Here is a 22,860-nt window from a genome sequence, read left to right as displayed (position 1 = left end):
TCGCCTCCCTCTGCCAGGTTGCTCCTGTGTGTAAAGAGAGAAACAGTACAGACCATACGTAGAGTCGTGAGGGTGAGTGAGATAGATACAGCTTCTGAAAGGCCTCGCACAGTGCCCGATTCCACAAAGCACTCGATCGTTTCCGCGGTCTCACTGTCTACACAGAGCCTGTTTTGGGGGAACTCACGCTTTCCTTGTGGGGAAATGCCTTTTCCTCCTTTTGTTGGAGGACGCGGTCCACTTCCAGACAAATTGCTTGTAACAGAACTGTGTGTAGGTATTTTTTGTTTATCTGCACAGCCTAGAACTAAGATGAGCAGAGGGCATAGAACCGCATGTCGAGTCCCTGTGAAACCAGTCATTCTAGCAGGCCCTGGGAATTCTGTGATCAACCTTGAAAGCAAAACATATCCATTTCCCACTACATTGACTCCATATGCTTCTTGATCATCACTTTGTTTTTAACCTGACGCTGATCCTAATTCTGCTGCTACTGCTGCCAAGTCGCTTCAGTCGTGTTCGACTCTTTGCGACGCCATAGACAGCAGCCCACCAGGCTCCCCCGTCCCTGGGATTCTCCAGGCAAGAACACTGGAGTGGGTTGCCATTTCCTTCTCCAATGCAGGAAAGTGAAAAGTGAAAGTGAAGTCGCTCAGTCGTGTCCTACTCTTAGCGATCCCACGGACTGCAGCCTACCAGCCTCCTCCATCCATGGGATTTTCGAGGCAAGAGTAACTGGAGTGGGGTGCCATTGCCTTCTCCAGATCCTAATTCTGAGACAGGTGTAAAAAGAGTAAAGGAGATGCTTTTTGCCCACCAGTTGCTCAAAATCCCTTTCCTGGTCACAGCGCAAAAGATGCTGGAGTTCTCTGGGCTTCTCTGGCCTCTCTGGTTAGCACGGGACCCAGACCTACTGACAGGCCCAGCCGTACCCACAGATGAATCAGGTCTTCAGAGGGCTGTCTGTACCCAGCCTGCCTGGACCCATCGCAGGACAGCTCAACCCTCATGCCCACTCAGTGTGGCCTCTGTGAGCCGTTGGCATCATGCACTGTCTCTAATTGCTGGAACTCAGTCGCTTAAACATTGTGAGGCAAACACAGTTTTGCTGCCTCTGATCACTCATGGAGGAGCTTTGTGTTAGCAGAATTCCCCCAAATTTCCAGTTAGGTTTCGATCACTGGGGCGGTATTTTTTTGACTGACTGATTAGTCTGTGGCTGTCTCAAGTTTCAAGCGCAGGTCAGCAGCCGTGGTCATCAGGTGTGCTCTGAATGACACCCTATCTTACCCCCTAGAACCGGGTCTGGATGGGCCCTGGGGGCCATTTAGTCCCCCTCATAGGGGCAGCTGTCCTAGTCTCCAGGTCACTTGCATCTGGTAAACCCCTAACTTTTCTTGGAGTTTCTTCTTGTCATTTGATAATTTGGTGTTAAGATGAGTATCTTTCTGGAAAACTCAGATGCCATTAAGCTATAATTATTTTATAAAAATTATAGAAATACTATTTTTTGTTTGCAGATACAGTCTTTATTTATCATTTTGAAATACAGCTCAAAGTTTTTAAACATCATAAAAAGGAGTATTTCCCCCAAAATTGTTTTCAGAAATGGAGGGGAAAAGTCAAGAAAATCTGTACAGAGTTTGGTGCAAATACTTAGGACAAATCCTTTTAATTAAAAAAAATATATTAATTTATTTGTGACTGCTCTGGCTCTTCATTGCTCTTTCCATTGCAGGCTTCCTCTGGTTGTGGCAAGCAAGGGCTGCTCTCTAGTTGCGGTGTGCTGGCTTCTCACTTCATTGGCTTCTGTTACTGTGGAGTGTGTCTTGTTGTACAGGCACTCGGGCTTCAGTAGTTGCCGCTCCTGGGCTCCAGAGCACAGGCTCAGTAGCTGTGGCCCACGAGCTTAGTTGTTCCATGGAATGTGGGATATTCCCCGACCAGGGATCGAACCCGTGTCCCCTACATTGGCAGCCATATTCTTAACCACTGGACCACAAGGAAGCGCTAGGACTGGAAAATTTAATTCTTTCTAAGCCCATCCTGACTTCATCTGGGCCCAATGGGTTGGTGAGGAGCAACAGTTGAGAATATTTCAGGAAACTTATAATCAGAACTTCTGCCAAAGAAGACTTTTTTGTCCTTTTTGATTTTGTTCTTTTATCTATCATGTATCATCACAAATCTATTTTATTTTTAGAAGCAACCTGGATAAAAAACCAATCCATAAGTCACATGAATTGCTTTCTTCTCCAAAGCGAGAGTGGTTGGGGACTAAGTATTGGAGGGTTCAGTTCAAATCACGTTGCACTAAAACCTGTCACGTATGTTATTTAATAATAATTTGCCTCTTACAGTCAGCGTTTAAAATCCAGGTGCACTGCTATTTAATGGTCGACCCTTTTTTATTCCTTGCCACAAAGAGAATTCAAGACCTTTAGAGACAGTTCCACATTTCTGTGTTTCGTTCAGTTGTAACTTCATCGATGTTAAACGCCAACAAATTGTCGGCAGTGGTCGTTTCTATAACTGACATTGAGAGCATACTTGTCAGCTCTCTGGAATGAATGAAAATCTGAAAGAGAGACAGTGCTGGTGACCTTGACTCCCTTCCTCCCAGAAACCGAGTTACTGGCAGACTGTGGTCCACATTGATCCATCACTTCTTGGATTGTTGAATCAGCAAAGTAGCCAGTGGGGTCTCAGCTCACTCACTGGATGTTGTAGCCTCTAGATATGATTTTCTCATCACTTAGGTTTTTACTGATGTGAGGCTCGGAGGGACAGTGTTACGGGGCCCTTTCTTGCCTGGTGATTTACAGAAGGTGAGACGAGGGAGCTGGGGAGGATGGAAATGGAAAGCCCATGATTGAGGGTGTGCTCCTCACACATCAATCCCTGTGAAGAGCCGACGTGAACATTTCCAATCAAACTGTAGATCAATCCTCAAACCCTCGGAGCGCCTCGGACCCTGAGAGTGAGACCTTTCTACTGATGAGAACAGACCTTCTCCTAAAGTCTATAATTTAATAGCCTGAAAAAGAAATCTGTTTTTCCCCCATTTCTATTTACTCTGGTCATTTCCTGTGAATTATTCTCAAACTTGGTTACATGGGTCTTTTCTCCTTTCTTAGCAGTGGTGCACTGGTTCCTCCTCTCCAGGAGTGTACCATTACAGTCTGAAAACTAATCTAATATCTTATATAGTGTTTAATTTCCTTTTCCCAAACATCTATCTCTTTGGTTACATTGTTCAGTGAAGTTGTCCTCTTTATCCGTTTCCAGGCGGTGACATTTACTTTGAATGATTCATTTATTTGGAGTCTTAAACAGTCCTAGAATTTAAATTTGCATTATATTTGAAAGACAAACAAAATCTTTGTAAAAGTGATGCATGGCTTTAGGCTGTTACGAGCATCTGCTCCTGTCTTGATTTATTATGGAATTACATCCATTTATTACGGATTATCAAATGCCAGCCCAGCCCACCTATGGAGCATCCCTCTGGCCCCAGCGGCAGGTACCAACCAGAGAAGAGGTTAAGGAAGCGGACCTGAGACATGAACGGAGGCCCCGCCCTCTAGAAACACATGGTCCAGGGCTTGTCCTGCCCTCTGGCTTCTGCTCTCCCCCTAAAGTGGAGAGGGGGTTGTTCCCAGTGTGCATCCCTTCCAGGTCTCCTCCAGGACCATGTCTCAGCTGGAAACTCAGAGCTGTTCTTCATCTCCCCCCAGAGTTCTGCTGAGTGACAACAGCCGCCTCCTCCTCAGCGCTGCTCCCCTGAGCCCACGCAGGCCCCTCAGGCTCCCTTCGCTTCTCCATCCTCTGCATCAGCTTCTGCAATGCCCTCCAGGCCACCTAAGGCATGACCCTGGGGCCTGACCAGAGCGTGTGCCCCCATGTCCCCCAGGCATCCTGCCATCCGCAGTCCACTTTCCTGCCCTCCACCTCTGCTCTCTGGAGGCCCGCATCTCCTCCCACTTTCTGACCAGTTTCCCTTCCTTGGAGCCCTTCCACACAGGCCCCTCCTGCCCCCCAACCATGATCTCAGGAGTACAGTGTAGACCTGGCTGTTTTCTGTTTCAGAACCCCCAGCAGTGGTTCTCCCAGGGGCTGGAGAGACCTTGGGCTCCTCCCACCACCACAGGCCCAAAGATAGCCCCTCTTCCCGCTGGGTCCCTGTGACCTGAATAAGCAAAAAGAGCCTGAATAAGCAAAAAGAATGAAGTCATTGTTATATTTAAGGAATTTATAAAGTCATCAGGGCTTCCCTGGTGACTCAGTGGTAAAGAATCCTCCTGCAAGGAAGGAGACCCGGATTCGATTCTCTGGGCCAGGAATATCCCCTGGAGAAGGAAATGGCAACCCACTCCAGTATTCTTGCCTGGGAAATCCCATGGACAGAGAAGACTGGTGGGCTACAGTCCATGAGGCACAAGAGTTCAGCACAACTTAGCAGCTAAACCACCACCATCATAAAGTCATCAAAGTCTGCAGCTTAAACCTGTGTATTCAAATTTCCATTGTAGGTTGACTTTTTATACCCATATATGTTTAAGTCTCATTTAGAGAATAAATAAATCCCAACCTTGCACAAGATCATGAACTTAACCCCATGTGTTTCAGAATTTATGATATTAGCTGAAAGTAGTAAAGTTAGAAGACCAGGGTTCTAGTTCCAATTGCACCCCTGAGTAACTGTGACCCAAGAAAACTCCCCTGAACTCTGAGCATCTGTTTCCCTATTAGTAACATGGAAACCACAGGACTCGTCCTAGCTCAGGCGGGTGCAGCATAGAGGAGACTGTTGCCTAAAGCTGGATGCAGAGCACCCCACCACCTTAGAACATCCACTAGGTTCTTTCTGGAAGACAAGGCCTTACGCCCACATTGGGGATGAGGAGGGACAGGGAATCCACATTCGTGGTGCTTCTCTTGTGCGCTGGAACCCTGGTCAGTGCTTCCTCCTAGGATTCTGTCTGATCTTCCCACAGCCCCAAGAGCTGACATCACCATCCCCACCGGGCACAGAAGGCAGCCTAGGTTGGGGCCCAGACCGAGGGGAAGAGGGGTGGCTGGAATTCAAATGCAGGCCAGTCTTCCTGAGAAGAGCAAGCTCCTTTCTGATTGTCATGCTGCTTCTGTCACTGCTAAACATCAAATAGTAATCAGAGTAAACCTGGGGGTTCGGGTTTGAATTCTGAAGCTCTTGCAACCCAGCAGAGTTTATCTTGAGGGTTTCAGAAAGTTCTCTTCGAGGTTTTATTTGTTATTGTTGTTGTTATGAACCATTTTTAAAGTCTCGATTAAATTTGTTACAGTACTGCTTCTGTTCTGTGTTTTAGTTTTTTGGCCCCTAGGCATGCGGGACCCTAGCTCCCAGACCAGGGATCGGACCCATGTCTCCCTGCATTCTAAGTTGAAGTGTTAACCGCTGGACTGCCAGGGAAGTCCCTCTTGGAGTTTTTTGAGAAAATGTAACCAGTGAAGACATATGTAACCAGTAAACACCCAAGTTTACTCTGATTACTTCTTTATGCAGGTGAAGGAATACTGAGTAGACAGAGTAGTAGGTCAACTAAATGACTCAAAACTAGGCAGAAACCAAGATGAGTTGCTAGTTAGTAATTGAATGTTCTTTGAATTGGGTACTCAAGGGGAAATTTTTTCTTTAAAAACTGCTTTGCCATGTGTGGTATTTAATGAGATAGTAATTCAGGCCAGAATGTCAATGTCACATCAGTGGACTTATTGAGAGCCAGAGGGCAACAGCTGGCATTGAAACAGGTATTGGCTGTGTGACCAGATGTCTCCGTAGCCACCTGCTTCCTCTGGTCAAAGGTTACTGATCACCCACTGCCTGGAATTACTTCAGCCTTCAGTTCATATCTTAACATGGCTTACACTCTTTGATGTCTAAATTATAAATGCCTTTTTGAATAGAAAGCAGCCAGCATTGAAGTCCTAAGGATGTTAGGTATGAAAATGTCTCAAGACACTGCTCTTAGTTAGTGGCCCTGGCTAGTACTTCTTAACAAATTCAGCAAAGATTCCACAGCTACATTTTCTAAAGCTACTTAAAAAATTAAAAAAGAAGATTCTTGACACATGTGAGCTCCTTCAGTTCAGTTCAGTTCAGTCGCTCAGTCGTGTCCGACTCTTTGTGACCCCATGAACCGCAGCATACCAGGCCTCCCTGTCCATCACCAACTCCTGGAGTTCACCCAAACTCAGTCCATTGAGTTGGTGGTGCCATCCAACCATCTCATCCTCTGTCGTCCCCTTCTCCTCCTGCCCCCAATCCCTCCCAGCATCAGAGTCTTTTCCAATGAGTCAGCTCTTGGCATCAGGTAGCCAAAGTTTTGGAGTTTTAGCTTCAACAACAGTCCTTCCAATGAACACCCAGGACCGATCTCCTTTAGGATGGACTGGTTGGATCTCCTTGCAGTTCAAGGGACTCTCAAGTCTTCTCCACACCACAATTCAAAAGCATCAATTCTTTGGCACTCAGCCTTCTTCACAGTCCAACTCTCACATCCATACCTGACCACTGGAAAAACCATAGCTTTGACTAGATGGACCTTTGTTGGCAAAGTAATGTCTCTGCTTTTTAATATGCTGTCTAGGTTGGTCATAACTTTCCTTCCAAGGAGTAAACATCTTTTAATTTCATGGCTCCACTCACCATCTGCAGTGATTCTGGAGCCCCTATTTCCACTGTTTCTCCATCTATTTGCCATGAAGTGATGGGACCAGATGCCATGATCTTCATTTTCTTAATGTTGAGTTTTAAGTCAACTTTTTCACTCTCCTCTTTCACTTTCATCGAGAGGCTCTTTAGTTCTTCTTCACTTTTTGCCATAAGGGTGGTGTCATCTGCATATCTGAGGTTATTGATATTTCTCCCAGCAATCTTGATTCCAGCCTGTGCTTCTTCCAGCCCAGAGTTTCTCATGGTGTACTCTGCATAGAAGTTAAATAAGCAGGGTGACAATATACAGCCTTGATGTACTCCTTTTCCTATTTGGAACCAGTCTGTTGTTCCATGTCCAGTTTTAACTGTTGCTTCCTGACCTGCATACAGGTTTCTCAGGAGGCAAGTCAGGTGGTCTGGTATTCCGCTGTTTCTAAACGGTGCCAGGGTTGGGGTGGTGTCTGTCTTCTCTTTGTCATGGTGTGTACATGTCCTGGCTTGGGCCTGAAGTGAAAATGTACTTGACGATCTTCTGGTCTCACCACATCCCTGGTAGGTGTTTGTCTGAATGACGGCACCCAGTTCAGCGCAGTGTAGCCCAGCCTGGCGTGGGGAGTGTCTACTCTCGTGATAGCAGAGAACCTTCTAGGAAGCAAACCTTCCTGCTCCAGGGCCCTGTGCTGGATGCACCTTTGCGCCCCATCTACTAGAGTGCCTCTGTTGAGGCCTTTGGCATCCCTAGTGGCTCAGATGTGAAGAATCTGCCTGCAGTACAGGAGACCCAGGTTCCATCCCTGGGTCAGGAAGATCCCCTGGAGAAGGGAGTGGTTACCCACTCTGGTATTCTTGCCTGGAGAATCCTATGGACAGAAGAGCCTAGTGGGTCACAGTCCGTGGAGTCACAAAGAGTCGGATATGACTGAGTGACTGTGTTCTATTTATATTATATTTACATTTACTCCATTGTGTTTACTGTACCCAAGAACCTCAAAGCTGGATTATTTCGCTCTGGGAGTCCAGTGTTGGATGGAGGTGCTCTTAGGAGCCCAGATCACTCAGCCTTGACAGAGACAAGCTCATGACAGCGGGAGAGCATCACTCACTCAGGACAAGGCTGCCGGCCACCCGGCGGGTAACCATAGCGGGTGGCATATGCGGCAGCCCTCTGCAGTGACCGGTAAGCTCGCTCAGCATCCGGGCCGCCCCTCTAGGCATGTGGCCTCCACCGTGTCTCTAGCACGGCGTGTCCTCACATCCAAGCCCCGTGTGCAGGGGGTCCGGACGCAGCCCAGGCCTCAGGACCCAGCAGGATGGGCCTGCAGAGGCCGCAAGCAGGGAAGGGGCGCCGACGGGGCCCAGGCTCAGGTGGTCGTCAGCCGCAAGTGGAGCTCAGCCCTTTGAGTCATTTGTCACGCCTCGCTCGGCCCCTGCTGGGCCCGCACGTGCCAGCTCAGTGTCACAGTGCCTGTCCGCCAGCCGGCCGCCCAGGCCCAGCATCCTGCTGTTCGCGGCCCAGCGGCTCAGAGGGCCGCACTCGGTAACAGCCGAGCGCTGTGCGGAAGACGCATGTTCATAATGAGACGTGAACAGCATTAGTGGGTCCCCCAGGCCACAGGGCCTGCACCGCAACGCTTGGCAGCCTGTCCAGGAAGGCGAGTCACCCGGAGTTCAGCCGGAGTGCAGACTCACGCGGCCCAGGCCTCAGGCTGCTGCGACGACCGTCCCTGCAAACCGTCATCCGTCATTGTCTTGAAACTCCTGTTCCTTTTGAAAAGTTGCCCAGAGCCAGCCTGAAGGGTGATTCTGGAATGGGCCAGCCCAGGAGAGATTTCCCTGGTGATGGTCCTGTCCCCTGCGTCTGCACAGTCCAGGCTGTGTGTGCTTGAAACACGGCACGTGGGACGCAAGAACCCTTTTTTTTATTTATTCATTTTTTATTTATTTAAACTTCAGTGCAGCTAGGCACTGAGAGTCCATGGTTCTGTGTTGCACAGCCAGCCCCAAAAAGCCTCTGGGCTCCTCGTGGGCTGAAAACCTTTCCCTGAATGTAATTAAAGGAGTAGCAGGACCCCTTGCAGGAAAACTCGTGAGCATCCTTTGCCAGAAGAGAGTAGAAAAAAACTCTTCCTCTTTCAAAACACATGCCTATTGAACAGCTATTTGGAAGGGTATAATTTTCCCCCAACTTGCATTATTAAAAGAGCCCATTTTGAAAAGATAGTTTTAAAATTCAGTGAGAAATGCTAGAATTACTCTGGCCTTTCTGGAGCTGCAGATAATAAACGGGTGGTAACCCACATTCCCCATGTTCCTACAGAATTAGCACGGTTTTCAAAATGACTGAACCACGTCCCTTAACTTCTGCGTTGATCACGGGGAAGCAGGGGGAAGAGCAAGCATGCCGAGTCCCCCGAGTGCTAACTCATAGAGTCCTCCGTGCGTCGCCTCCATCCGCTGCCGAATTGTCTTGACGTTATCCTGTTATTGGATGGCGTGATTCACCTTCCGAGGAAACAGAAGCCACACACAAAAGGGAAGATTTGCTTTCTGCCCCATGAAAGGCTGCCGCACGCGGGGGTCCTATTGAGACAGCTGGAAAGTTGCTTCAACGTGTTACGCTTGTAAGTTTTATTGGTGACTGGCTTTTGATTACGCATTTGAATGCGTGTGTTCCAGGGCTCCAGTTTTAATTAAAAGCCAATAGTCTTTTTTTTTTTTTTAATATTGTGTTGTGTGCTCCCTGTCTCCCAGTTATTAGTTCTTTCTAATAACTAGTATTATTTAGTTATTTAGAACTAATAACTAATAACTTTCTAATGCTCATGGCCTATTTTAGCCTGAGACTCTGGAGCCCTTCAGAGCAGACCTTTCTAGCCTTCCCTCTTCCCAATGGTCTTACTGAAATTTTCAAGTGTGTATCACCGGTTCTCACTTGGAGTATTGGAGTATCAATTCACGTTATCAGTAGGCTAAGAAAAACATCTCATCCAGGGAGCTTAGAAAGGGCGATCCAGCGTTGTCCCACAGTCATGGATGGGAAGGGATGTGGCCATCATCCACATCTCTCTTTTTGTTTGTTCCTATCAAGTTGATGGCCTTTTGCTCTGATTCTGTGACTATCAGTTTACATATTTTTTCAGCGATACTGGTTTGGGTGCAGTTGAAGTCTAAGAAACGCAGGCCTCTGAAATTGGAATGTTCTCATGAATTATGACTCCTATTTTAATTCTCCGATAGGATGCTTATGCACTTGCAAGGTACCCATTCCCCATCCGAGTGTAAAAGGTGTGTGATTGTGTTTAAAACAAACTCGCTGCTCTGTCACTGCTCTGCATTTCGTCCTGCATGGACACTTGTTTCCTTAACTGACGCCTGCAGCTACGAGGAGAGAGCTCTCTATCTGGAAGCAATAATTCAGAACCACCGTGAAGTCATGACATTTGAGGATTTCACAGCCCAGGTCTTCTGTCCATCTCCCAGCTACTCGGTCAGCGGAACTGGTGAGTGGCCACGTTATCCCCCTCAGCTCTGCCCAAGACCCTTCAAATTCTCGAGCCGCAGATGTACACCTGTTTTTCACAGATAAATGCCCGCAAATTTAAGAAGCGCATTCTCCCCCCTGAATGCACTAATGAATAACAAAAGGAGTGATGACATTCATTTTAATTTGTTTTGTATCCGAGCTGTTCGCCTGGTCCTTTCCTCCCACCATCCCGTTAACCTCCGCCTCCAGCGAGGTTAATGAACTTGTTCTCAGCCCTATGCTCTGGTTCATTCGGAAGGGTGAGTTTCTTGCTGAGCTGGGAATACGTTGTTTTAAGAGTGGTACCCGCATCAGGGCCTACTTATCAAGAAAGAGTTCCTCCCAGTCGAAGCCGTTGCTGCTAATGCTAAATGGGGATTATGCCGCCGGGATGCTTGGGTCAGGGATTAATGCGGGAGCAACGGGAGGACCGTGTCCCCTGGCCCATGGTGACAGCAGTGTGGCGGGCTGGCTTTCTCTCTGGAGTGGCCCGCGTCCTGGGGACCAGCCGCCGAGAGCAGCACCTGGTGTGGATCTGCTCAGACACTGGCTCCTAAGCACTTCCACTTATGAGGCCAGTGGGAAATCTCAAAAACATTGTTTTTAGGTTTTATTCTTTTTATATTTCCAATTTGAAAAAAAAAAAGTGTGCTGGCACTTACCATGATGATACGGTTACTGTGGGGGTTTTCTCCCCCAAAGAATAGAATGATTTGGTAAATTTCTGTATGTAATTACAGATTAATTGCCTTTCAGAAAGCAAGTGGGATATTGAGTCGATGCATGTTGAAATCCTCCATGAGAGGCTTCCTCTTCCTCCGCTGGGGTGGGCACAACTGTTAGGGGGGCCTAATAGATTTCTACCCTGTGTCAGTTGCCTCTGATCACCGCCTGGCTTCTCCCATCCTGACTTGTTAACAAATATCTTACACACAAAGTGAAAAAAATTAAATTCGGTGAAATAAATCACTTACAAATAAAACCAGCCATGCATCACTGTTGAACATCGCTGGCTGCCGGCCTGGCCTCCCCGAGCTTTGTCAGGAGATAAGAGGGAGAGGCTGGCCCCGCACTGGGAGCCAGGAGCAGCAGGCAGAAGGCCTGGGAGATAAGCAGGCCGCCGAGGTGCGGGGAGCTGCGAAATTTACATAATCGCGCCTCTGCTTCCCTGCGAGGCGTCCAGAAATACAGGGATGGCCTCTATTGATCTTTGTTGAACTGGAATACTAAGCAACATGAGAAAAGCTTATAACTTAAAGCTTTGATTAATGTTTCTTACATTAAAAAAGTAGAACAGCTGTGAATTGAATTCTTTTATACACTCTGCCAACATTCAATCTAAAGCCCCCGCGCCCCCAGCCCTACCCCACCACCCTCCCCCCAATCCCCGCAAAAAAAAACCAGTTTCAAGGGAAATGAAGATTTCAAACCCAGTCTGGCTAGAGATTGAAAATCACCTCTAATTTTTAGGTGAGAGAACACGAAAGATTTATGGCAAAGCTAGTTTTGTAAAGATCTCATTCAGCTTTTTCCCACCCTCATAAAGTCCTGGGATTGAATTTTTTAGTGCAGGGTTTTTTTTTTTGTTTGTTAATCTTGAGAAAGCTTTTTGTTTTCTAAAATTAAAAGGAATTAAATCAGAGCTAGATGCTTCCATTTCTTTTTTTTTTTTTCCATTTCTTAACTGTTATGTTCTAAAGGCTCTTAAGATGATACTGAAATAAGTATTGATAAACTTTATTTTCTATGTATATTTTAGCCTCTATGTAAATTAATTTGATCTTTCCCAAAAGTTCCTAATTATTTACACCAGTTCATGTGTAGGTAACTTCTTAAGTGAGCTGCCATGAGTGATGTAGATTTTTTAAGACCCACCATTTGGAGACTGGCTGCTTTAAGAGTGTCACATTGGCCAAAGTCACTGAATTGATAAAGGCTCTGACTGCTCGATAAGACCTGGTATTGGAACGTGCACAAAAAGATGGAGAAACCAAAGATGAGATACCAAGCCAAATGCAGGTCCTTCCTCTTTTCAGTTTATTAACATCAGCATCACGTGCCATAACCCGTAGGCTTCAGGGTGTTTCATGTGGACTGAGAACATTTTTCTACACTCATCACACCAATCCATGGATGCGATTTTAAGTCCAGGCATAATGTTCTCTTTCAATGTTTTGCATATCTGCCCACGACAATCATCAGGAAGAAGCTCGAAATCAACTTGGTTTGCCCGGGAATCTGGGGGTACAGTTCCATCCCATACACAGGCCCTTTGTCAGAACCACATCCTCCTCTCGTTCACAGACCAGTTTTGCTTCTGAGGAATCCCTGTTCCCGTCTGTTAACCACTTTGACGGATGAAAACATTTTTCATCTATCCACAGTGTTTTTTTTTTTGTTTGTTTTATCCTAGGACAAGTACAGTCAAACCCAGACGAGCCAGGCAGCTTAAACTGAGAAATCGAGGTGAGGGCTGCTCTTCGCAGCGACAAGCCAGCTGGAAAAATTGACCCTGAGCGGCTTAAGCTCCCACAGCGCTCTTAGGATTCGCTCAGACCATCTCTGCAGCAGTGTCGTCAGAGCAGGGCCTCAGGCCCCCGCCCACAGGCTTGCTCGCAGTCCAAGGAACCTGGGGCTCCAATCTCCTTTGTGTTCTTGCCACAGGGCCTTATGGTCAAGCACAGGGACAGTGGCCTGAACCCCACATTAGCCCCACAATGCATTATGCAGCAGGCAGCCCCATCTCTAGAGGGAAGGCCTCCAAGGTCAGCCTTTAAGTCCTAAGTCCTAGGTGTAAGTAAGAGATGTGCCCAGTGGTGGGGGCCTATGCCTAAGGAGGCCGCCCTGGGAAACACTCCCCACTTGAGGCTCCCAGGCTCCCTGTCCCAGCACTTGTCACCCAGGGCAGCACAGGGGGGCATTTGGACTCACTTTCCAGGACCACAGGTAAAGACATAGTCTTCTGTTATTAGGCTCATAAGTGAGTCCTCAGTTTATTAAAAGAGGTTTAAAACAACTACTTTCTGAGTCAGAAAAAATGTTATTTTAAGCCACCCCCTCCCATATCTATTCCACACATTACTCACGTTGCTAATGTCCAGAGCGTGAAAGGTATCTGAGCTGGCCTTCCATTGAGCTCTGTAGTCTACTTCCCTTTAGATTCCTTCTTTACTGACCAGCAAGTTCTATAGGGTGGCCAGGGATTAAATACTGGCTGCAGTGAACACACACGCACATGTTCATATATATGTTTTATGCATGTATTTATATGCGCATTTCACATGTGCGTGTGTGTGCATGCACACACTGGGGTGAGGGACTAATTTTGTGTGTTCAAGACTGTCTCCAGGAAAGGGGGTGTGTGTAGCAGAGAGGCCTTTAAAGGGTTAACTGGAAGGGGAGGGACTGATGTAATCACTGCAGCTCACAGCCAAGTGCATCTGTTCGCCATGAGGTCATTCTTCTGCATGCTAATGATTTGGAAAATCAAGTCTAATGCTTGACATTATCAGAAAGGCTATAAATAGTACAAATCTTTACTTTTTGGAAGCTGTTCTTATTACCTAAGGGAGAGAGAAAGAAAAAAAAAAAAACTAGCTTGGACTTCAGATTGTTTTTTTTTTTCCAGAACTGCTTTAAAGGTCATGTCTGGACCTTAAAATCTTGGAGGAATCCACTTGTGTCTGTTGATAAATGAATCCCAAAATCATGGTTGCAGTCACAGCTAGCCATCTGAGAGTGGAGGACTGTTGGTATGTGTACTTTGATATCTGACGGGAAGCATTTCCAAGTGCTTTGTTCAGAAGTTGACAAAGGTGGGTTGTTTTCTGAAAGAACACCTCCAACCAGGTTAAACGAGGGGTCCTTGTCCAGAAACGTGAATGGACCAGAGTTTGGAGAAGAAGCCTTTCTGCTTTAATGCTGCCGTCTGGAGCCAGCAGAGGGAGCACGGATCTCTGTCTCTCCTGTTAGCCCTGAATGGACACATCTGATTTCTCCAACGTCTGGCTAGGAGCGCTTCCTCCTTCATGACAGGCCAGAGGGGAGAGGCTCGGGATTTAGAGCAAGTGGAAGGGAATTCCTCGCCAGGCCCCATCAGACTCCACCGCGTCTCATGTAGGTCATATTTGGAGCTTAAAGCAGATTAGTCTGAGTCTGTCTGAGGATGCTTGTGCCACCGCCGCTGCAGCTACCGGCAAAATGGCGAACTTTTATCTGCTCGCCTGGAACAGCATGGGTGCCCTCTCGGAAAGGCTTATGAGGCTCACCTACCTAATAAAAAAATTCGTGTCGTTCTTTTTTACCACAAAATCACTGTTTCAAGTTTGCAGAAGCTATCAGAAGACCCAGCCTGGAGGTCCCTGGGTCATTCTGGCCCTACTGAGACTGCAAGTGTGCTATATTACACCTTGGTCCTTCGCCTGGAGCAGGAAGCTGCCCCCAGCTCTCACTTGCTAAGACCCCTGAGCCCCACTCGGGGTTGCACGTACCAGGACACGGCAGCTAATATTCCGCAGTGACCCTGCCACGGACATTCGCTGGGTGGTTAGCCACTGAGTCAATCCCAGAAACAGCACAAGGTGGAAGTGACTCTAACCGCTCCCCCGCCAGTCCAAAGATGAAAGGTTTTCCCCATTCAATCAGAGTGGTCACTTTAGGGATTCATTCAGTTATGCCCCCGTCTTTCTCACCCTCCCTCCCTATAAATGTGGTCTGAATAAGGTTTTGCTAAACAGCACTTCTTATGTATTCACCTTCCTCATACATTTGCTGAAACCAGCCTAGAGCACTGTAGACCATGGAGGCAGAAGGGGCTTCAGGAGGCCCCCACGTCCAGGTTCTCACATCATCCTGATAAGCTGTGGACCAGCCGTGAGGGACACCCCAGGGTGCCAGCCTCAGCCACTCCACCCCCTTCTCCTTGTCACAGTGGGATCAGCTGGACAGCATCCCAGGCTCAGAGTGTGACTGCTGTCCTCTCAGGTAGGCTGTCACCTAACCCTGATTGTCGGTGACCTTGGTCACAGAGCTCCTGATGAGCCAATGAGAAGGGAGTTGTTCTAAACAAACCGTCTAGACTCTCTGTCTCAAGGTGTCTCTTTGAACCGAGCCTGCTTGGGAAAACTTGCCCCCCTCACTGTGGTCCTTCAAGAAGTCTTCATGAGATGCCAACTCAGTTGGGGAACAGACCTTGACATGACCAGAAACCCAGACCGAAGGAACCAGGGTTCCTAGCACGGCTGTGTGATGCTGGGGGTTCTACTACCTCCTGTCACGGCAGCAGTCAGTGCATTCGTTGGCCACTACACTCATGGGACTGTGACAGTCTGTGGGGTCATCTGGCAGTTGTAACTGCAGACCCTCCTAGCCAACCATGTGGAACAGATCAGAGAATGAAGCCCAGAGGATGCGCTGGGTCAACAGACAAGCCTCAGATGCTCCCAGGTGCCTGTGTGGGTCAGGCTCCAGGGCTCCATGTGGCCGTGGGGCTCGAGGGGCTTTTAACATTTTCAGGGTGCTAGGAGTACAGCAGGAACCAGGCCCAGAGCCTTAGTGTGGAGGCAGAAGGTGGAGCCGTCACCAAACTTTGGGCCACCCTTCCTGTCCGGGACTTTGTACATTTTCCTCTCTCGGCGCTGAAGACGGATTGGACTGACCTGCCGGGCTCCATCCTCAGATCCTGCTGTCTTCCTGTCCCCCCTCAACCCTGTGCTCAGCACTGGCCAGGACCTTCCAACCAGAGCCGGCCTCCCCAACTGCAGGGGGGACGTGTCCCATCAGAGGGCCAGACTCTGGTGTCCTCTTTGTCTAGCCTGTGGCCTCAGTCAAGTTAGTACCACTCTGCCACCCAGAGTCCAGTTCTGTAAAATGAGTCTAACAGCGGTACCTTCTGAGTTCAGTTCAGTTCAGTCACTCAGTTGTGTCCAACTCTTTGCAACCCCATGGACTGCAGCACGCCAGGCCTCCCTGTCCATCACCAACTCCCAGAGCTTACTCAAACTCCTGTCCATAGAGTCGGTGATGCCATCCAACCATCTCATCCTCTGTACCCCCTTCTCCTGCCTTCAATCTTTCCCAGCATCAGGGTCTTTCCTAATGAGTCAGCTCTTCGCATCCGGTGGCCAAAGTATTGGAGTTTCAGCTTCAGCATCAGTCCTTCCAATGAATATTCAGGACTGATTTCCTTCAGGATAGACTGGTTGGATCTCCTTGCAGTCCAAGGAAGTCTCAAGAGTCTTCTCCAACACCACAGTTCAAAAGCATCAATTCTTTGGCGCTCAACTTTCTTTATAGTCCAACTCTCACATCCATACATGACTACTGGAAAAACCATAGCTTTGACTAGATGGACCTTCATTGGCAAAGTAATGTCTCTGCTTTTTAATATGCTGTCTAGGCTGGTCATCACTTTTCCTCCAAGGAGCAAGTGCCTTTTTAATTTCATGGCTACAGTCACCATCTGCAGTGATTTTGGAGTCCAAGAGAATAAAGTCTGTCACTGTGGCCATTGTTTTCCCATCTATTTGCCATGAAGTGATGGGACTGGATGCCATGATCTTAGTTTTCTGAATGTTGAGCTTTAAGCCAACTTTTTCACTCTCCTCTCTCACTTTCATCAAGAGGCTCTTTAGTTCTTTGCTTTCTGCCACATGGGTGGTGTCATCTGCATATCTGAGGTTATTGATATTTCTCCTGGCAATCTTGATTCCAGCTTGTGCTTCATCCAGCCCAGCATTTTGGCATACCTTCTCAGTAGAGCCCCGATAGTTCCCACTAAAGGGCACTGGTAAAGGCCCAATGAGTCAGTATGTATACGGGGCTGAGGACACTTCTGGAGACCTCCGCAAGTGTTCCTGAGTGCTCTGCTCACCACCCTGCCCGTCTGGGTTTTTTCTCACTTTGCCCTGTGCCTCCCAGTTTCTCCTCTCCTCCTGGAGTCCCTTCTGCATGTGTTGGCCCGTCTCGTGGAAGAGGGGCTGCAAACTGGTCTGCCACCCGTGGGATGCTGGCCGGTTGCCCCGCCTATGAGGACGGTCCCACTCTGCAGGCCAGGATGACAGCCCAGAACTCTGCTCAGGTCATCTACAGTGGCCCCCAAATACAAGTTATCTGAGGTCACCATCTATTCAAGGGCTTGGAGGCACCCACTCTGCCCGCACATGCCCTGGGCTGCATCTGGGTGTCATTGGCAACCGGCCTGAGAACCACTGATCGCCCTGCACCAGCTGTCACCACCCCCCAACCCATACCCAATTCCACCCTCCCTCTAATGTCACCGGTTCAGCCTAACCCCTGTGCATATGACATTTCTTTTAAAAACTCAAAATGTATCCTCTTGGAAGGGCTTCCCAGGTGGTTGAGTGGTAAAGAACCCGCCTGCCAATGCAGGAAACTCAGGTTTCATCCATGGGTCAGGAAGATCCCCTGGAGAAGGAAATGGTAACCCACTCCAGATCCTTGCCTGGGAAATCCCATGGACAGAGGAGCCTGGCAGGCTATAGTCCATGGGGTCATAAAAGAGTAGGACACAGCTGAGCAACTAAAGAACAACCACCCACACAACAAACATTTGGAAGGCATCAAAATATAAGCCATATCTAGGGTGTGAAGGGTCGAACACAACTGAGCACGCACACCTCCTCTTGGAAATATGTTAAAGCATTCATAGGAGGTTTTTTGACCCATAATCCATTTGCCAGAACTTGGTGGTGCTGGCTCCGCTGTGCCCTGGGTCACTCCCCAGATGCTGCAAGTCCCTCCACCAAAGACTTGGGGTTTTTTGTCTGTGGTGTGGCCTGGAGATGGGGACTGCCTTTCAAAAAGTAGGCAGTTGCTGAGAACCACTGTCTCTCACAAAGGCGACCTGGTCCAGCTTCCTCTAACTTACCTCCCTTACTCCTTGATTTTTCTCAGCCTATGGAGGGAAAGCTTTGTCCTGTGTGTGTGAGTTTCTTGTACCTATATTTGGCCGTAATTTCTTTAAAGAATGACAGCACTTTCTTTCTTATACACAACAGGAGTACAATAGCAGTGCAGGCAGGAAGAAGGCTGACTGTTGCTTTAAGGGGTCCAGGTGTGTCTCCAGGTCACAGATGTGTGTGGGGCCCGAGGCAAGAGCCAGAACAAACGCCATAATTGGGTCTCATCCTCCCCGGCCCCTCCTGTCCTCCCAGTGTAAGTGGAGCCATGAAGAGCAGCAGGACCCCGGCCAGGTGTAGGGGAGGCGGGGCCGCCGGAGCCCAGTGACAATGCATGCGGGGAAACTGAGACTTGGTCGGGGGCTTTCCTGAGTGGTATGGAGGGTTTTAAAGAGAATTTTCAGTCACCCTGTTTTGCGCCACCTTTTGTCCCTTGGACTGCAAGGAGATCCAACCAGTCCATCCTAAAGGAAATCAGTCCTGAATATTCATTAGAAGGACTGATGCTGAAGCTGAAACTCCCAATCCTTTGGCCACCTGATGCGAAGAACTGACTCACTGGAAAAGACCCTGATGCTAGGAAAGATTGAAGGCAGGAGGAGAAGGGGACGACAGAGGATAAGATGGTTGGATGGCATCACCGACTCGATGGACATGAGTTTGAGCAAGCTCGGGGAGTTGGTGATGGACAGGGAGGCCTGGCGTGCTGCAGTCCATGGAGTTGCAAAGAGTTGGACACGACTGAGCAACTGAACTGAACTTGCCTCATGTTTATTCACCCCTTTTCCCTCTAAAACTCTTACTCTCCCAGTGTCAGCTCTGGAAGAGGGAAGAGATGGATGTGATGAACATCTGCTCCACCTGATCTGATGGAAAATGATGGTGCCGCCTGTCAGATGTCCCATCGCTGCTCCAGCCCCGCCTTCCCTGGGGAGCTGTCCTCGAGCAGGATGTACTGGGGATTTCAGGGGAGGACGAGGGGCTCTGACACCTTGCGTTCTGTCTCTCCTTGTCCCTCTCAGAGCTTCATGTCTCCTTGGGGAGCAGATACTCAGGAATCACCAACGTTGTCTTATTTTTCATAAACCCAGATTAGTCAGCTCCAAACCACAACTACCTGTGAAAAAAGATTTATCAAGGGGCAAAAAAGACATTTAGCCAGCGGTTTGGGTCAGTTGGGTTGTGATTTCCTTGAGCCAGGCCATACCGTTTGCTTCGTGAGCCGGGAAAGGACAGAAACTTGGCCTGATGTGTGGTAGCTGTCCCACTAAGTGTCCTGCCCATCAGTCTGTAATTCTCCCAAGCTGGCTGAGATGGGGACTCTCAGAGGCGTGGATGAGAGGAGATGCAGAGAGGAAGACCCCACACCTCAGAGCCGCCAGCATGGGGACCCTCCTGCCCCAGGCAAACATGGAGGCTGGTCCCACGTTCCTCAGAAAAGACAGGACCTGAGACTGTTCAAAATATTGACATGACGTTTAATCGGTTCCTTTGGAAGAACTCGAAGCTGCTGCTTTTTCTGTGAAATGCTGCCTTAGGTTTGCCCTGGGTTCTCAGTCCTGCAGGGTTTTAAGTGTGAGTGGCATCCTGCCCCTGCCTCCGTGTTAATTATGGCCCCAGGGACACACAGCAGTTGCCAAGAGATGGCCCGAAAATACCAAGAATTTTTCTCCCAGACAGTTTTTGGAAGTGACTCTTGAAGCTTATTCAAAATAACCTTGAGAAGTTGTTTTGGGAGAATCCAGAGCCCCTGACTCTTCAGGTTCACATGCTTTGTGAGCTGTGAGTGGAGCCTCATGTCCAGAAGGCTCTAGAAGGTGGCATATGGACAGTTTCAGCCACCAGGGTAGGCTCCTGGAAGCCTTGATGGTTTTGCCTGAATTTCTGTTAAGCAGCAACCAAAGCAGAGGCCAAACGGGACCTCTCTTAGTAGCACTGAAGTCTGCGGATGGTGAAAAGAAAGAATATTTTATATTCTCCTTTTCCAGAAGAATATATGAATGATAACCAGGAAATAAACTTCTAAAAAGCTCAGCCACTCAATGGTGCCCAATTCTTTACATCCCTATGGACTGTAGCCCACCAGGCTCCTGTGTCCATGGAATTTTCCAGGCAAGAATACTAGAGTAGGTTGACATTTCCTATATTTGCAAAGCTATGCACCCATCACCACAATCTAATTTTAGAGACTTTTTAAAAATCCCTCCTGAAAAACAAAAACCTAAATTCCACTAGCAGTCCATCCTCATCCTACCTTCCAGCCCTAAGCAATCGCCAGTCTCTTCCTGTCTCTCTGGACCTGCCTGTTCTGAACGTTTCGTATAAATGGAGTCAGATGATACGTGATCTTTGCTGACTGGCTTAATGCACTTAGCACCTCTTCAGGGGTCATCTGTATTGTAATCTGTATCCGTATTTCACTTGTTTTTATCGCCAAATAACATTCCATTGTAAGGGCAGACCACGCTTTGTTTCCATTCATCAGGTGGTGGACATTTGGGACTGTTTCTGTCTTTCAGCTATTATGAATATGGCTGCTATAAACATTTCTGTACTGATTTTCTATTTGGAGACATGAATCATTCAGACTGGTAAAATGAACACTCTCTCCATGGCTGGGATATAACTGAGATCGCTGTGTTCATGTCCTGTGAGACAGTAAGCAGGTCTGGAAGCATCTTTCTCCACCACAGCCTAACAAGACATTAATGTTCAATGTTCAGTTTAGCTAAATGCAGTCATAGATCCTTAAGAATACATTATAGTCATGCAAGGGGAAGAGAAAAATGCTGGACAAGTTGTTTTCGAAACGTTCCACCTGCTGGCCGAGTCCCTGCACAGGTGGATGGACTTACCGGGCATGCCCTCTCTCTGCCCGCCCGTCTTTCAGTCCAGCTGTCCTAGTTTTATGCTTCAGAACCGAAGCTGATGGGCAAGACCAACGACTGAAAAGAGGAAGCCCAGTCCAGAGCCAGGGCTGGGGCCAGGACCCAGCCCCTGCGGCCGGATGGGAAATTCTGGACGCCTTCCTTGGGCCATTTGGAGATGGTAATTAGGCTGGCTAGTGCCCACTGGTCTGGGGTTGCCAGTGTTGAGAGTGTAGGCTCACCCCATCCACTGCTGCACCTGTTCGCATCCTCAGAGCCATTCCAAGGGATCTGAATAGCCCAGACAGCCCTCCGATCTCCCACTCAGCCCGCCTTCCTGCCTCAAGGATATTTAGCTCTCACCCGAAGCCAGAACGCCAGCCCACTGCTTTCTGTCCCTCAGCATGCCAGCTCTCAGAACCATTCCCTTCCCTAATTATCCTGAACCAGCTAATCGTCTCCCATGCTGACTGCTCAGTAACTAGGACCCAGGGAGAGCAGCCACTCTTCTTGTCCGACCCTGCCCAGTGCATGTCCCAGGGGGCAGTCCTGGACAGCAGCCTTGCCTTGGAGATAAGACGCTCGGTGCAAATCTTTGCTCTTCTGCTCTGCCAGTGAGCGCAGCCAGAGAAAACAGGCCATGGAAAGGCCCACCGGCTCTTGAAAAGCCTCCACGAGGCGCTAACCAAGTTGGTGATCTCCTCATCCCTGGAAGTCCTGGTGGATATTATCCAGGTGTCAGAGGAGTCATACGAGAACTGAGAAGTAGGATGTCCTTCTCTAAAAGCCACCTTGGGGGTGTCTGAGCCACTGAGTGGCCGCACGTTGCCCACTGGTGTTCCGCGTTAGCCCCGTGTCCCCTCCAGTTCTCCCCACGGGGGTCTCGCTCAGCTGCTGTCAGACGTAGTGGGGCCAACTCCCCACTGCCAACACCATTCACCTGTAAGGAAACTCCATACTTAACATGCATATTAACCATACAATCAGTGCTTCTCAACCTTTTATCCTTCTTGCCCCACATTTTTATTTCCTAATTTGTCCTCTCCCCCAAAACACCACAGATACATGGTCTACCTGTATATTTTCCATGCTGACATCGGGGCTTTGTACAAATAGAGAATAAGACACCTTTGTCCCCCAACAGCACGCCATTAACTCCTCCCCCAAAACCTCGGAAAGCAGGGGTTTCATCTGTCACCCAGAGCCTAGAACATGTCCTGGGACACACCAGGTGCCCAGCCAGTGAGATAATGACATGGTTAGACTTCATGTCTCCCGTGTCCCTGGGCATCACACAACTTCGAGCACCGTGGTCTCCTGGTGCTTCCAATATTGCCCAGGTTAGTCGGAATCTCATGCTGACCCCCACTGGGGAGGCATCAGGAAGCTGACAGCCTGCTGCTCTGCTCCATGCAGGGGGTCCCCGCCCTCCAGGAGCACTGTCTGTGTGTCAGGGCGAGTGACATTTGAGCCCCATCGAATAATTATGGCAGCCCCCAACTGCCGCTGTCTCTGCATCTCCTTAACTCGCCAGTGGATTGGCAGTCCCTGAGACTTTCTGTCCGGTCCAGCACAGCACACCCGGCTGCATGTGGGGACGCACCGGGAGAAGGGCCGCCTGTCCTCATCAGCAATTACAAACAAGCCCTCCATTGTCAGCCGCGCCATCTGTTTGCTCAGTCCCACCAATCGGGTGCCTGTACACCCAGCATTGCCAGCGCCTAGGGGCTACAGGGGAGGGGGCCATGGAGCCCTTCGTGGGGAGACCCTTTGCTCACAGTGGAGAGGATCGACAGCATGGAAGCTGAGCCCCTTGGCTGGAGGAAGACTCATGGAGATGTTCCACAACCGCCA

At 48.7% G+C, this 22,860-nt stretch overlaps 1 protein-coding gene across 5 annotated transcripts in view; it reads left to right on the top strand.

The window, feature by feature from the left end:
• Positions 1 to 20,704, top strand: part of RALGAPA2 (Ral GTPase activating protein catalytic subunit alpha 2) — a 279,065-nt gene extending 258,361 nt beyond the window's left edge. For all 5 annotated transcript variants that reach the window (XM_061436379.1, XM_061436376.1, XM_061436378.1 and 2 more), the window contains 2 exons: positions 10,076 to 10,197; positions 18,951 to 20,704. In XM_061436379.1, coding sequence (XP_061292363.1) covers positions 10,076 to 10,197; positions 18,951 to 19,009 — 181 coding nt within the window. In that variant the 3' untranslated portion in view covers positions 19,010 to 20,704. The remainder of the gene's footprint in view (positions 1 to 10,075; positions 10,198 to 18,950) is intronic.
• The last annotated feature ends 2,156 nt before the right edge of the window (positions 20,705 to 22,860 follow it).

Source organism: Bos javanicus, chromosome 13, assembly GCF_032452875.1.
Source record: "Bos javanicus breed banteng chromosome 13, ARS-OSU_banteng_1.0, whole genome shotgun sequence".
In the NCBI taxonomy this organism is placed as follows: Eukaryota; Metazoa; Chordata; class Mammalia; order Artiodactyla; family Bovidae; genus Bos; species Bos javanicus.
This window is presented reverse-complemented; position numbering and strand designations above follow the sequence as displayed.